A 13,519-nucleotide genomic window follows, 5' to 3' on the forward strand; every position below is an offset into this window, starting at 1 on the left:
GAAATTTGTCTTTTTTTAATATTAGTAATTACATTTTCACTAGTAAAAACTGAACTGTTGAAAAATTGAGTAAGGGAGGCTGCAGACCTGGAGCCGGTAGATATACGCCCGAAGCAGTTTTACGCCACTGTTGTTCCTTCTTTTATTTCGAGGGGCAAAAGTACTTGATTGAGTCAGATCATATGTTATGTCCAACTCAAACTTAGCTAACCACGTGTAGGTTAAGCTGCCCCTAGTCTTCTCTCTACCCGCTCTGTCTCACTCACTTTTAAAATTAATTACATTTTAATTTTTTATCTTGTTGTCTGTCTTTAGCTTGCGTGACATGGCTTGTTCTGGTAAGACCCTGTTTAATCCTTGCATTTAAACATAATCCACATGGTTTCCGGAGCAACATTAGAGTGGATAATCACAAATGTGTGATTTTATGACAGTCTATGATGTGTGAACACACAAAATACACATTTATAATAGGCATGTATCTATGCAAATATCTAAGTCTCTAAGTAAAAAGACTTAAACTGCATTCTCACTCAAGTATTTTGTCAAATAATACATACATACGCCATGCATGAAAAAATAATATCCTGACAATGATTAAAAGGTAATTCGGCTTGCCATACTATGGCGCCTGTAGCGGTGGAATTGCAACGATGACTCGAGTGGTAAAATAACAATGTAGAATTGTGAAATCATCTCCCAAATTTGTTTTGTTTTTTTAATGAATTTAAACTGTATATGAAGTCTTTAAAAATCTTGAAAGGTCCTAAAGCACAAAAAATATGCGATACCCTAAAATACTTCCCAACTGAGCTTAATAGCTGAACAATAACGGAATTCTCCCCTTATGTCATGTTGTAATTTTCTTAATTTTTAATTAATTAAAAAAATTCCTTTTATAAATCATCTTTTTTCGTTTTTGTCTAAGACTGCATGCATATTTCCTGTTTGTATTAAGAGCTGCTCCCTCAGGCTATGTCTTTTCTGTATTATATTATGAAGAAACGGATGTTATGCAGCCACGTTTGTTTGTAAATCTTGATAATATCAATAAAAATTTAAACAAAAAGTGGTAAAATAACGAACTGCTACGTTGCGCCTCTAGTGGCGAGAAGGTAAATAAACAGCTCGGTGGTGCCTCTAGTGGTGAAAGGATGAACAGACGCCGTGTGAAACCTATAACAAAACAACAAACATATGGCGCCTCTAGCGTTCATATTTTCAGGAACAGATTTGTGGTTTTGTAAAAACTATTAAAATGTTTTTTAAATAACGTTATATACTCTGTTTAGGAACAGGCAATATTTATTTCCACGTATGTTTTAGAGTGTTTGTGTGTGTTTTCATATAGTAGCATTTTTCTAGGCCTATATATATTTATCTCTCTGTATATTTTGTATTTATTAAGTTTGGGCTTTGTGCATAATATGGAACGGGCATTGCATTTACAGTTTTTTCTTTCAACCAGTGGCTCAGGAGGTTAACGTGATAGACAACACCACAAGCAGAACAGACAACACAACCCACTGCATGCTCGCACGGTGACGTAATTCCGCGAAAGAGCACGCGCTCTTCGCAACAATGTCGCGCACCAAAACACATCAGCGCCGTCCATCCCGCCGATCCCGAGCCCAATGAGAGCCAAATCCGCGGATTTCTGTGAGTACACATCGAAGCCCTCTGATTTCGTGTATGTTGTTGATCTCGCCGTATACCTTTAATGCGTTTAAAAGAGGCGTGGCGCTAAAGAAGACATGCAACAATCGTTTAAAAGATGTTACATTTGCTTAGCAACAGAGAGGGAAGAATGTCAGATGACTGTGATGTGCGTCGATGCTGGCCGATATCACACAAAAGTGAGGGCAGATGTGCATCAGAGGCTCCGGCATGTGTGTTTTATGTTGGATTGGTTATGTTATCACACAACATTATACATCATTTCTATAGAAACACACAGATGCGCCAGAAACAAAGGGATTAGGTTTTATATCAGGGGGCCTGTTGTGTGTGTGTGTGTGTGTCAATCATAGCTTTTGTTGATTTTTATGTTTATTGTTCATGTAACATTACTGATGATAGCACAGCAAGAAAAACACCTTTAAAACCTTAAACACAATACATTGAACCGAACAGAAATCGTGTATTGCTTTTACATCAATCTTTGTTTTATAATCATTTCTACCTTTCAGATTTTTTGTTATTTTGAATACTGCACACAATAACAGTAAGTATTGATAATGTGTGATACAGTAAAACAATTGCACGCATTAAGAACTTGACTGTAACCCTAAAAGTAAAGTAAAATATCAAGACATCCAACATTAGGACAATTACACGAATTTAAGAAGAAAATGTGCCCAATGAATGAAAATAATGGCAGGACCTAAAACAACACATAACATGAATACCAAAATACATAAACGCAAATGTTGTTATCAGTTGTTTGACTGTCGGATTCTGTTTGTGTAGATTAGGAACATTTAGAGGGGGGTATGGCTGCTCAAGAACCGTCTCCACCCTCCTCCATGGAGAACAACAAGCCAGGATTTCCCAAAAAGATCCTGGCCAATAAACTTGAGGACAAACATTTATGCAACTGCTGTCAGAACATTTTGAGGAGACCGTTCCAAGCTCAGTGCGGCCATCGCTTTTGCTCCTACTGCTTCAACCGGACTGTGGGGTAACGATTTTGAAATACGTAATGCACTTGCAAGATGTCCTCGAATTCTGCATATGACACCGCTGCAAATGCAATGAATGTTCAGACTCACTCAAACCTTTTGTAGATTATAGGCTTTTGTCTTTGTATGCGTTGCAATTTAAGATTAAATTCACAAACTGATTCTCTTGTATTACGTTGTGAGTTTAGATCTGGACCACAGAAGTGTAGCGCTTGTATCAAAGAGGACATCTTTGAAGAGCCCACATCCATTCTCAAACAAGGCTGTGTAAGCACACATACCTGTCTCTGCAGTGCCATGACATTTTTAATTTTTAATTAATGTAAAAGATTTCAATTTAGACCTTCAAACTGTCTTGCAGGCGTTTCCAGACAATGCGGCTAGAAGAGAGGTGGAAAATCTCCCGGCCGTCTGCATCAGTGAGGGATGCTGTTGGAAGGGAAGCATCAAAGATTATGAGGTTGTGTGTTGATTGGAAAAAAACATAAAACACAAAATAAACCAAATTAAAGATAGATTTAACGAATCGCATTAATTGTTCATTTTGAAAAAAACTAAAACAATAACAACAACATTTTTTTATAGATATGGTGATGATTTTGTTAAAGTGAAATCTTTTGATGTACAAATCTGGAGCCAAAATATAAGATTGTCCTTAAGAAAAATTATAGGAAGCACGTGAGAAAGTTTCTTCTTAAGAAGTTCTCAGATATTTTCTCAAGAACATCTTGATTTTTTCATATGAATAAAATGATGCTTTGTAAATCAATCTTCAGAAAAACACGTCTAAAGAAGTTTTTTGGGGAATACAAAACATTTCTAACTTATTTCTTAAACTAGAATTGAAGAACAAATATGGCAAGAATTTTCTTCTTAACAATGTTTTGTGAATCAGCCCCCTCAGATTGTGTGGCCCTAATAATAACCCTAACATTTTGGAATCCTTCTGAATAACGTGTTTGTCGTTTTTTTGTAGCTGAACCATGAAGGCAAATGTGAGTTTATGATTCTGGCCTGTTCCCTGTGTAAAGAGCTCATCAGGCTGAACGAACAGGAACGTCACAATGAACGCGAATGCCCCGAGAGAACCCTCAACTGTAAATACTGTAAAGAGCCATTTCACTTCAAAAACATCAAGGTAAATGAGCAGACCGAGGACAAGTGTTTCAGAAGAAAAAATGTTTTGTCTGACAAAACAATTCACTGTTTTCACAGGCACATGATGAAATCTGTCCCAAATACCCCATGATCTGTGAAGGATGCGCCAAGAAGAAAATCCCCAGAGAAAAGGTGCGTTAATCAAAAATATATCACGTCCAAACGTGAAGATTAACACTTATTATGCACTTAATTAACAACACGGAGCCCCACCAATGTTTTTGTCTTTTTTAGTATTTTGATCACATCAAGTTCTGCAGTAAATTCAGGACACCGTGCAGATATCATGTGGTCGGCTGTGATATGTCGGTAAGTAAAATCTCTTCTGCTTTTGTAGACGGACAATTAAAACATTTTAAATTTCACTTTTTGACTTCAAGGTAGAAAAGGAGAAGATCCACGATCACGAGCGAGCCTGCGCCCACAACCATCTCAACCTGCTGCTGCACTGCATCATGGGAATGAAGGTCAGTCTGGAGGGTCTGCAGCCTCAGAATCTGGAGCTGGCGGGTCACAAAGCGCTCGAGCTTCATCAGGCTCTGAGAGACCTGGAGGCCAGAGTCAGTCAGCTGAACGCCATCCCGGGCCCGTCCGGACCTCCCGTGCAGGGGGTCACCTCATCCTCCATCCCGTCGTCCTCCGCGTCCACCTCCGGGCAACCCCCTCCTCCCCTGCCCACCTCCTTCACCCCTCTGCCCAGCACGGTTGGCGCCGCGCTGGAGCTTCAGCTGCACAGCGAGAAGACCAAAGTGGCAGAACTGGCCCGGCGCTGTCAGGAGATGGAGGTGAAGGCGGGGACGTTCGAAGACGTGGTGTGCGTGCTGAACCGTGAGGTGGAGCGCTTTGCCACAACCATGGAAGCCAGCAACCGGCAGCACAGGCTGGATCAAGACAAAATAGAGGCTCTTAGTAACAAGGTGTGTTGAAGTATTCAAAGTATTGCAGAACATTGCTGTGTGCTCATTCGCATTTAATTCGATTTACTGTGCAGGCCTACTTAAAAAAAATGAAAAGCACTACCGTACAATGTTTTGTAATTTTTGTATTATAGCAATATCCTAATATCATAAGATCTCAGTGGAAATTTTACATCAAAGCACCTTTTGTATTTATTTAATATTCTTATTGATATGCTACAAGGTTATTATTGTTTACTAAAACTGAAACAATTAAAACATTAATGTTCATTAAAATCCAAAAAAATATCGGTCTTGATATTATTTGAAAAACTATAAAAATGTTGCCTTAGCAATAAACTGATGTTGAGGCACAAAGATGTTGAACTTAAAATAAATAAAATTTAAATAAAGAAAATGAAACGTAACAATATATAGTGATCTAAAAAGAAACAAATAAATAATTAAATGACAAAGAACATAACACATGTTGCTAAGTTAAACCAAAATTAACATTAATTAACAACAATATATTCAGAAAACTGCAAACAACCTGAACTGTGCGCAGGTGCGTCAGCTGGAGAGACAGGTGGGTGTTAAGGATCTCACGGTGGCTGAGATGGAGGGCAGGTTACGAGAGATGTCTGCTAACACTTTTGATGGTGTCTTCATCTGGCGAATATCAGACTTCACTAAAAAGAGACAAGACGCTGTCGCTGGACGAGCTCCTGCCATGTTTTCACCAGGTAAAAAAACACAAATCCAAAACAACCGTTGTTTTTATGTTACAGTGCAAAATATCTAAATATACTTCAAACAAAAATGACAAATTTCAGCGAATGTATCTTATTTCTTGTTTTAAGCATTTTACACCAGTAAATACGGCTATAAGATGTGTCTGCGCATCTATCTGAATGGAGACGGAACGGGCCGCGGGTCTCATCTGTCTCTGTTCTTCGTGGTCATGCGGGGGATGAGTGACGCTCTTCTCAAATGGCCCTTCAACCAGAAGGTACATCACCGTATTTTAAACTGCATTACTTCAGACTCACTTTAAATAACAAACTGTGTTATATTTCTAATAATCATATTCTTTTAGAATATTTAATACATTTATATCAACAATAACTTAGGCTTACAATTATTTAAATGTTAGACTGCAATTGCATTATTTTTATTTAGTAATATTTTATTCAATAATCAGTTTTACATTCATAAATGGAATGTTTCCGGGTTTTGTCTTTAGGTAAACCCAAGATAAGAAAACAAATCGTTTGTATATATCAACATACAAACAAACAACCAAATGATGAAAATATAATCACAAAATATAATAACATAAACCACACGGATATAATAAATATACACATCTACAGACAGATATAGACTAAACCATGTTTTGAAATGACTTTTATGTGAGTCTTTCACAAATAAATGATTAGAGCCAATCAGCTTCGAGATTAGCTGCTCATTCACTGATGAATAAAAAGTGTTTGACCCGAAGTTCGGTTTCTCACCTTCAGGTCACCCTGATGCTGCTGGACCAAAGTAACAGAGAGCACATCATCGACGCCTTTCGGCCCGACATCACCTCCTCTTCATTCCAGAGGCCGGTCAGCGAGATGAACATCGCCAGCGGATGTCCTCTCTTCTGTCCGCTGTCCAAGCTGGAGGGCAAGAACTCTTACATCCGCGACGACACCATCTTCATCAAAGCAATCGTTGACCTCACCGGCCTTTAGCTGTCGGGGTCTCACGTCGCACACCGGTAGCATAACGGTCAAACACTGCCTCTAAACAGAGCTGCTTTACTTTGCCAGGTGGTTTATTCCAAAACATCACAAACACTTCGACTGCACAGATTCAGAAAGGGACAGGAGAGCTCTGTGAAGGGAAACACTGGAATTGAACGTGAAGTCCGCTCCAGTTAAAAAGGTTTTGAAGGGCCGGTGCAGAATGTGGCTGCTGAAGTCTACCTGTTTGTTTACTTTTCAGTGAAATTGCAGTACTCCAGGTTCCATTTACCACATTTGAGTTCAACCAGAGCCGATAATGTGACTCTGTGTGAATTTGCCATTGAATGTTTCTACTTGCATGTTGAACACGAAGCGTGGCCAACGTACTGTTTTTTAGGTCAAGGTCTCTTTGTACTGTTCCAAGAAGGAATTTATTGTTGTGACTGTATCGAGGACAATGATCGTGGATTTCTTTTTATCGGTGTTTGGACATATCTGTGGAAGATAGTTTGAAGTGTTTTAATATGGTGTTAGAACAGCTGGGCAGACGTCTTGTGCATATTTATTATAAACAAATACATTTTGTATATTTATATGAAACAATGACAGCTCTTATTACTTTTGTATATAGGAATATTTATACAGTTTACACGATACATCAGAGCTTGGTTTTGTATTGCTGGTTTCATGGAGTTTGTATTGTATTCCTTTTAAACGATTCACACTGCCAAATGACGTCGAGGGCAGTTTCTGTATTTTGTAGGATCAATTTGAGAAATGTTTACACAGGACCACGCATTTTGGTATATAGATATCTTTTGTATTTATCGTCGGCGTGTGACTTCAGTTCATCACAATCCATTCGTTCCAACCAGTTCTGACACTATTGAAACTTCTCTGTGTATGGGAGGCGTCAATCTGCCAGCGCACATGAAATATAAACCGCAAACAGTGAAGACCACTGCCTACGTTAGAAATACAAGAAATTAATTATAACACTTATTATTCTATATAAAAGTGAATATATATTATAGTAATATTATATAGACCTATAAATCTTTATATATAACCATACACGAGGTTCTATCTTTATACACGTATGTACAGTTTATTTCCATTTGATTACATTTAATGCATATTATTTATATAGCTGTACATGTATGGTGGTTTAAAACGTATTCTTAATAATCGTCAGAAATTCATTTGTACGCTCAAATCCCTGTATACTTGATCACATGTCAAAGCTAGATTGAAATTGCAATACAGTTCAAGTTTAACTTGGGTGAAAGAATATATGTAAACCAGACATTAAAATGATCGGTTATAATTCTGTGACATCATTTTTTCGGGATATGAATAGTAAACGCTGTCAGGCCTTATGGGTAATTTGCCTTTTGAGGAAAACCGGTTGAATGATTGTAAAACTTAAAACGTGCAATGTTTTAGAAACCTACTGTATGTTCAAATTGGATTCTGTGTTTGTGCCAAATTAAATTGTCAAGCATAATGATATCTATACCCTTAGATCGCAGTTTACAGTATTTTGTTGCATTACTAAACTGAACTATTTAGCTATAGGTCAAAAGTTGTTGTATAAAACCGAGCCACACTTATGAATGTCAGTGCAAGCTATTTTAAGATCATATTACTTCTCACTCTTTGATTTATTTCTGACAATATTTTTCCTTTTTTAAATTTGATCCTTGTACGTTTGATGCATTTTGTGTGAGATGCAAAAAAATGTATGAACATAAAAATAACATTTCACAAACATCTGGGCTACTGTTGATCTTTTATGGTCTCAATGTCCACACATTGCTTAGACGTTCAAATGAAGGAAAACAAAATAATACTTTCACATTTACATTCGCTGACTGTTTCACAAACGCATTCGAGAACATGAATCATTTTTAACAAAGGTGTTTTATTGTAGCAAGCAATATTGATGTTGTTTAATTAACGGTCATGGGAAGTTGACAACATCAGCATCCAACATTTTCTATTTTCGAGCACATTCAAGGAGTGAAAATCATTTAAAATCAACACTTTTGCTTTTAGAGATTATAGACATTGTTATCTAATATGGGGAAAAACGTTATAAAATTCATGTCAAAGAAATAACAATAAAAGTCAAACAGCATGTCTCAGTATTATTTCCTTTACGGTTATTATATAATCATTTAGAAATTTCCTTAATTGTTTACATGTTAAACCCTGAAAACGATAAACAAACTGTCATGTCTGTCAAACCCGAACTGGGTGGTGATTCCCTGCAGGAAAGAGAGGACAGGAAATTACATCACTGGTCTCAAAGACACTTCCTCCAAAAAATAACAGAACTTTCAGTGATGCTAATCTAATGTCTTTATTTATGATAAAAATTGCAGTCTGAGCGGTTTAATTTGATTTCTGTGAATTTATAGGAAAAAAACCCACCGACAAAATCTTCAGCACGTTTGCCCGTGAACAGTTATTAAAGAATTTTAACTTGAATGTGATACTTTCTAAACAAATAACACAAACATATGCTACAGAACTCCCCGTTCTTTTGTAGACTTTAGTAAAAATTTCCACCTTTAATTGTGCATTTTTAAAACACATATTAGGGAGATGAAACATTCTGGAGTTTGGGTCGTGTCTGTCTATAGCGAGAGAGGAGGTGTGTGTGCTTTTCAGGAGAAAATGGAAAATTAAATCTATGATCTTTTCCGTCTGCCTTCCAAATTTCTGAAACTAACAGGCCGTATCTTCATCTCAGCGAAGGAAATCGAATGCTCGTGACCTTTCCAGTGAAACCAATTGATGCCCTGTGGATTGAAGTAGGCCAGTTTAATTTTATAAAGTTAAACATTTAGTGTTTCATATACACAGGAGTGTCTGCATATATAATAATAATTTATTGCTGTATATAGCGATTATTGAAGTCAAACAGTTTAAAAAAATGTTGCTGTATACACCCTGTCTAAGATTTTGGAAAACATTACTCGGCTACTTACTCTGCTGTGGCTGTCGTCGTCATATCTTCCCATCAGATTGACACGATGGCAGTTTTTATACCAGAACGCTCCTTTGTAAGAGAGCGCACAGTTGGTGACGGCGATGTCATTGTCATTGTCATAGGTGGAAAAGGGTCTGTTCTGATGGTAGATCAAAGAGTCCCCTTAAGAGAGAAACAATGTCACTTTTCCTATCAATGTCTCTTTTTTAGCAAAAAATGAATCTCAAGCGCACATGCTCACCTGCGGTACCACTGTATGCACCAATCTGGATCTTGTAGCGGGTACGAGGATCACCGACGTAGAATTTGTCGTACTGAGCAAACACCGTCTCTTGTCCGTCCCTCAAGTCCACGCGCAGCTCATACTGTCCGCTTGCTGTGATTTTGTGAAGATTTGACAGGCCTGAAAGATACGGAGGATTAACGCACCCTGTCAAAACAGATCTATGGGTAAAATGTTTGAGTTTTGTCGGCACAGACCAGTGCCGATCCTAGACGTCTAGGGGCCCTAAGCAAACTTGTAAACTTGTGAGGGGCCCTTGCACAAATAATTTAAATTAGACATAGGCCTAAACATAACTGTAAACTATAAGAAATAAGCAATTAACACACTTAAATGAATGAATACTGAAAGAAAAAAACATTAACCTGGGGTTTATTTTCTACTTAAACAATTAAGTATAAAATATATTACACGCGTGGCTCTGGAACCATCTAGTTGTAACACGCAAATGCTGTGCTTTAAAATGCCAAATGAGTGATTTACTATCAAAATTAAACCATGATAAATACAGTTTCCTCAAAAAAGCTAAGCATACAAAAACACATCATCAATTTTCCACGTGATGGCAAAACTAAAAATAACACTGAATTACTATTATTACTATACTTGTAAATCTGTACCGGAGAATTGTTTTGTAAGTAATACATTGCATAAATTAGCAAAACTTAATAATACTGTAAAATAGTACAAAAACACATGCCTTCTTGTTCTTTTGCTTTGCGTTGTTGCAATTTTTTCTCCGCCCAGAGGGAAAATCTTTCATTTTAAAGGCATGGTCATATGTAAAGACGCATATCAGCATTACATGCCACCAACTGCATGATATCCGAGTATGCAACAGGAATGAAATAAATAAAGTATTAAAAAGGATATTTCCAAATGATTTCCAAATGAATCCGGAAGTTATAAATCTTGTTTATTAGTGTTTTTCATTCGTTACTCAAGGGGGCCCCCAGGTGGTGCAGGGGCCCTACGCAACCCGTGAATTCACGAGTTCACCTGCGCAGATAACAGCGATGTTGATAGGGATAATAAAGCAAGAGCTTGGTTATGAAGGTTATGCGTATTTGGCGTGCTGTCCGGGAAGCGGGCTCCGAGCTCGCCAGATCTATCCGAACCCGAAACACTACACCTTGGTCAGGGTGAGTGCGCCAAGCTCGGAACCGGTTTGAGCCCAGAGCACACCCCCCGGGGCTCTTGCAAAAGAAAAGTGAGATTGGGAGAGGAGACGGGGTGGAGGAGGGATGCTTAATCTTAGGAAATCCAGCAGGTAAAATGGATTTATGAGCGAGCTCGCTATGGCTAATTGTGTATGTGCAGTGATTGCTGATTGTGGACCAGCCGGCTGATTATATGCTACGGCTCCTCCCGAACTTTGTTAATTAAACATCATGTCTGCGTATTAGAAGGATCGGCTCTGGCACAGACTCACCTAACCAGAACTCATCATTTATATCCCCAAATCCTGCAGAGTAATTCCTCCAGTTCCTATAGAAATCAAGCTTGCCGTGTTGACGCCTCAGAAACACCTGATGAAAGGTGACACGTTAATAACAAAAAAATGTGCATTTCTACACAAACTCAAATCTCCATCCAGACTCACCATCCAGCCTCCTCCGTCAGTAGTCATGTCACAGTACGTTCGCACCGGTTGTTTCTCATCTCCGTTTATATAAACGGTGTACGGACCAGAGGACGTCTCGCCACCCAGCAGAGTCTGTGAGCAGTCCGCGGGGTTCCCGAAGAGTGTTTCAACTACACAAAACATGACCCAGAGTTCCTTCAGAAAATCACGAGTCTGTGTTAACAAACACGAATGATGAATGTGTGAGCAAACCGACCTGTTGTAAAGACGGTGGAGATTTTCTTGCTCCGTTTGTTGTCTGTGACGGCCTGCAGTCTGATAGAGTGTTCAGTAGAAGCTCTGAGATCGGACAGGGCATGTGACGTGGCCGACGGCTCCAGATTCACCTCCTGTGTTAACACACCCACACCATCAGTTCTGATGCATACATTTTGTTTATCAGATTGAATAATAAAAGCTTATGAAGCCATAGTCAAGACTTTGAGAAGTAGCATGTAGGAAAGCCCTTGCTCACCCTGATACCCCCCTCAGATGACTGATAGGTGAGAATATAACCCGTGATGGGTGCCCGCGGGGGTTTCCAGCTCAGCACGGCACCGTCAGTCTGAATGTTGCTGACCACCAGGTCACGAGGAGCGTCCACATCTACATGTACATCACAATACAATCAATTTACACAGATACTGTATATTAGTTATGGGGAAATTAGATTTTTGTCAAAGTCGATTTGGATAAAAATGTTTGCTAAAAAGTAAATGTAATAAAAGTCATTAAATCGACTGTAATGTAAATCAACTCTACTGGACTGGGTTTCTCAAAACCTTCATATCATGCGTCGTTCTAAATAATATATCGCTACTCGACTGTCTGGTTTTTGTAGGCCTACTTAAAATGAGTCAATAAAAACATACAAATTCAGCATCAATAGCTGATCAGTGACGATCCAGAATATTTGAAATGCAAAATACATTCAAATTTGTGTATTTCATAATGATGCATCATGGGACTTTAAATGTTTATTCACAAAAAAATATTGTGACTTTTCCTGCAATTCACGTAATAATCCTCTTCTTTTTTTTAACGTTGCCATTTCTTTGAACATTTAACACAAACGTCACTGATGTTTGGAAGCACTACGTCGTGTAGCCAACAGGGAGAGCCAGATCACAGGTAATGATAATGTGCTGGTTTATGGTTACGCACCTGTTGTGAACTCTGTGGTGGCCTGTGAACTTTTCTGTTCGTTTATTATGGCAAAAACACTGACTGTGTATGGTGTCCCAGGTGTGAGGGACCTCAGCTGAAAGTCTGCAGTGTTGCCAGAGACCTGCTGTGATATCGCTGGCACTACACACAAAACACAGTTAAACACACACGCACATGAGAGAGAGCGAGCAAAAGAGGGGGAAAGAGAGAGAGCATGTGTGTGTGAGTTTCCTCACCTGCATCTGCGCTGTATGTGATGACGTATCCATCCACAGTTGCGACTGCAGGTTGCCACAGCAACAGCGCTGTTGTATCAGTCACGTTGACAGCGGTGAGGCTGCGTGGCATGTCTAGAACTAAAGAAGATAAAATCGGTGTGTCTCATCATAAAAACTAAAAGTACACTTTAAAACTTTAAATACAAACCAAAATTTTTTTGAAAGCATTTATTCATTTTGTCAATACAAATACATTGCTCAGTTTGTTCATTTAATCTAATCTAATCTTTCTTTCTTTCTTTCCCCTAAAGGCAATTGGTTTTACAGCAAGACCAGCATACAAAAAAGACAAATACATTATAATAAAAAAATTATAAAAGACAACAGCAGATCCAAACAAACTACCTACTTCCAGCAAACTCCCATGTTATGTTAATAATGTTACATAGCTATATAATATTAACAAATTCAACTTTTGACTTTGAAATACGTAAGTTAAGGATGAAATTAACATTAGCTAAGATAAATAATTGCAATAATTTTATTGTACATGTGAACTATTGTAGTTAAGCTAAATTAAAAATGCAATTTTACTGTAAAGTGCTAACAAGAACATTTTTATTTTAGGCATTCTTCTAGCACTCCTGGTTTATATGGCTTAAGGTTATTATACATACAATTTTATATATACAATATATCTTTTATTTGTGTTATTAAGGTAACGTGTGTCTTCTGTATGTCAGCAGGTCATGACTGAA

The 13,519-nt window shown here is 38.1% G+C and overlaps 2 protein-coding genes across 3 annotated transcripts in view; one reads left to right on the forward strand and one right to left on the reverse strand.

Annotated features, from left to right (window-relative positions):
• Positions 1–1,515: 1,515 nt before the first annotated feature.
• Positions 1,516–7,326, forward strand: LOC306890927 (TNF receptor-associated factor 2). Of its 2 annotated transcripts, XM_079450946.1 has the most exons (12): positions 1,576–1,659; positions 2,190–2,224; positions 2,470–2,680; positions 2,870–2,948; positions 3,043–3,141; positions 3,658–3,819; positions 3,897–3,971; positions 4,074–4,148; positions 4,220–4,756; positions 5,304–5,481; positions 5,599–5,747; positions 6,259–7,200. In XM_079450946.1, the coding sequence occupies exons 3-12, from the start codon at positions 2,493–2,495 to the stop codon at positions 6,475–6,477; spliced, it is 1,761 nt and encodes a 586-aa protein (XP_079307072.1). In that variant the 5' UTR covers positions 1,576–1,659; positions 2,190–2,224; positions 2,470–2,492; the 3' UTR covers positions 6,478–7,200. The 2 variants fall into 2 exon arrangements, with proteins under 2 accessions (XP_079307071.1, XP_079307072.1); XM_079450945.1 differs by lacking the exon at positions 2,190–2,224 and having other exon boundaries at positions 1,516–1,659; positions 6,259–7,326.
• A 921-nt stretch (positions 7,327–8,247) lies between these two features.
• The window catches only part of tnca (tenascin Ca), a 37,207-nt gene continuing 31,935 nt past the window's right edge, over positions 8,248–13,519 (reverse strand). Inside the window, exons 21-29 of the mRNA XM_079450964.1 lie at positions 12,780–12,899; positions 12,541–12,684; positions 11,852–11,982; positions 11,594–11,726; positions 11,356–11,507; positions 11,185–11,281; positions 9,711–9,872; positions 9,468–9,631; positions 8,248–9,278 (exon numbers count right to left, since the gene is read on the reverse strand). Of these exons, the coding sequence (XP_079307090.1) occupies positions 9,168–9,278; positions 9,468–9,631; positions 9,711–9,872; positions 11,185–11,281; positions 11,356–11,507; positions 11,594–11,726; positions 11,852–11,982; positions 12,541–12,684; positions 12,780–12,899 (1,214 nt within the window). The 3' untranslated portion in view covers positions 8,248–9,167. The remainder of the gene's footprint in view (positions 9,279–9,467; positions 9,632–9,710; positions 9,873–11,184; positions 11,282–11,355; positions 11,508–11,593; positions 11,727–11,851; positions 11,983–12,540; positions 12,685–12,779; positions 12,900–13,519) is intronic.

The sequence above is a fragment of the Barbatula barbatula genome, assembly GCF_947034865.1.
Source record: "Barbatula barbatula genome assembly, chromosome: 2".
NCBI classification, from domain to species: Eukaryota; Metazoa; Chordata; class Actinopteri; order Cypriniformes; family Nemacheilidae; genus Barbatula; species Barbatula barbatula.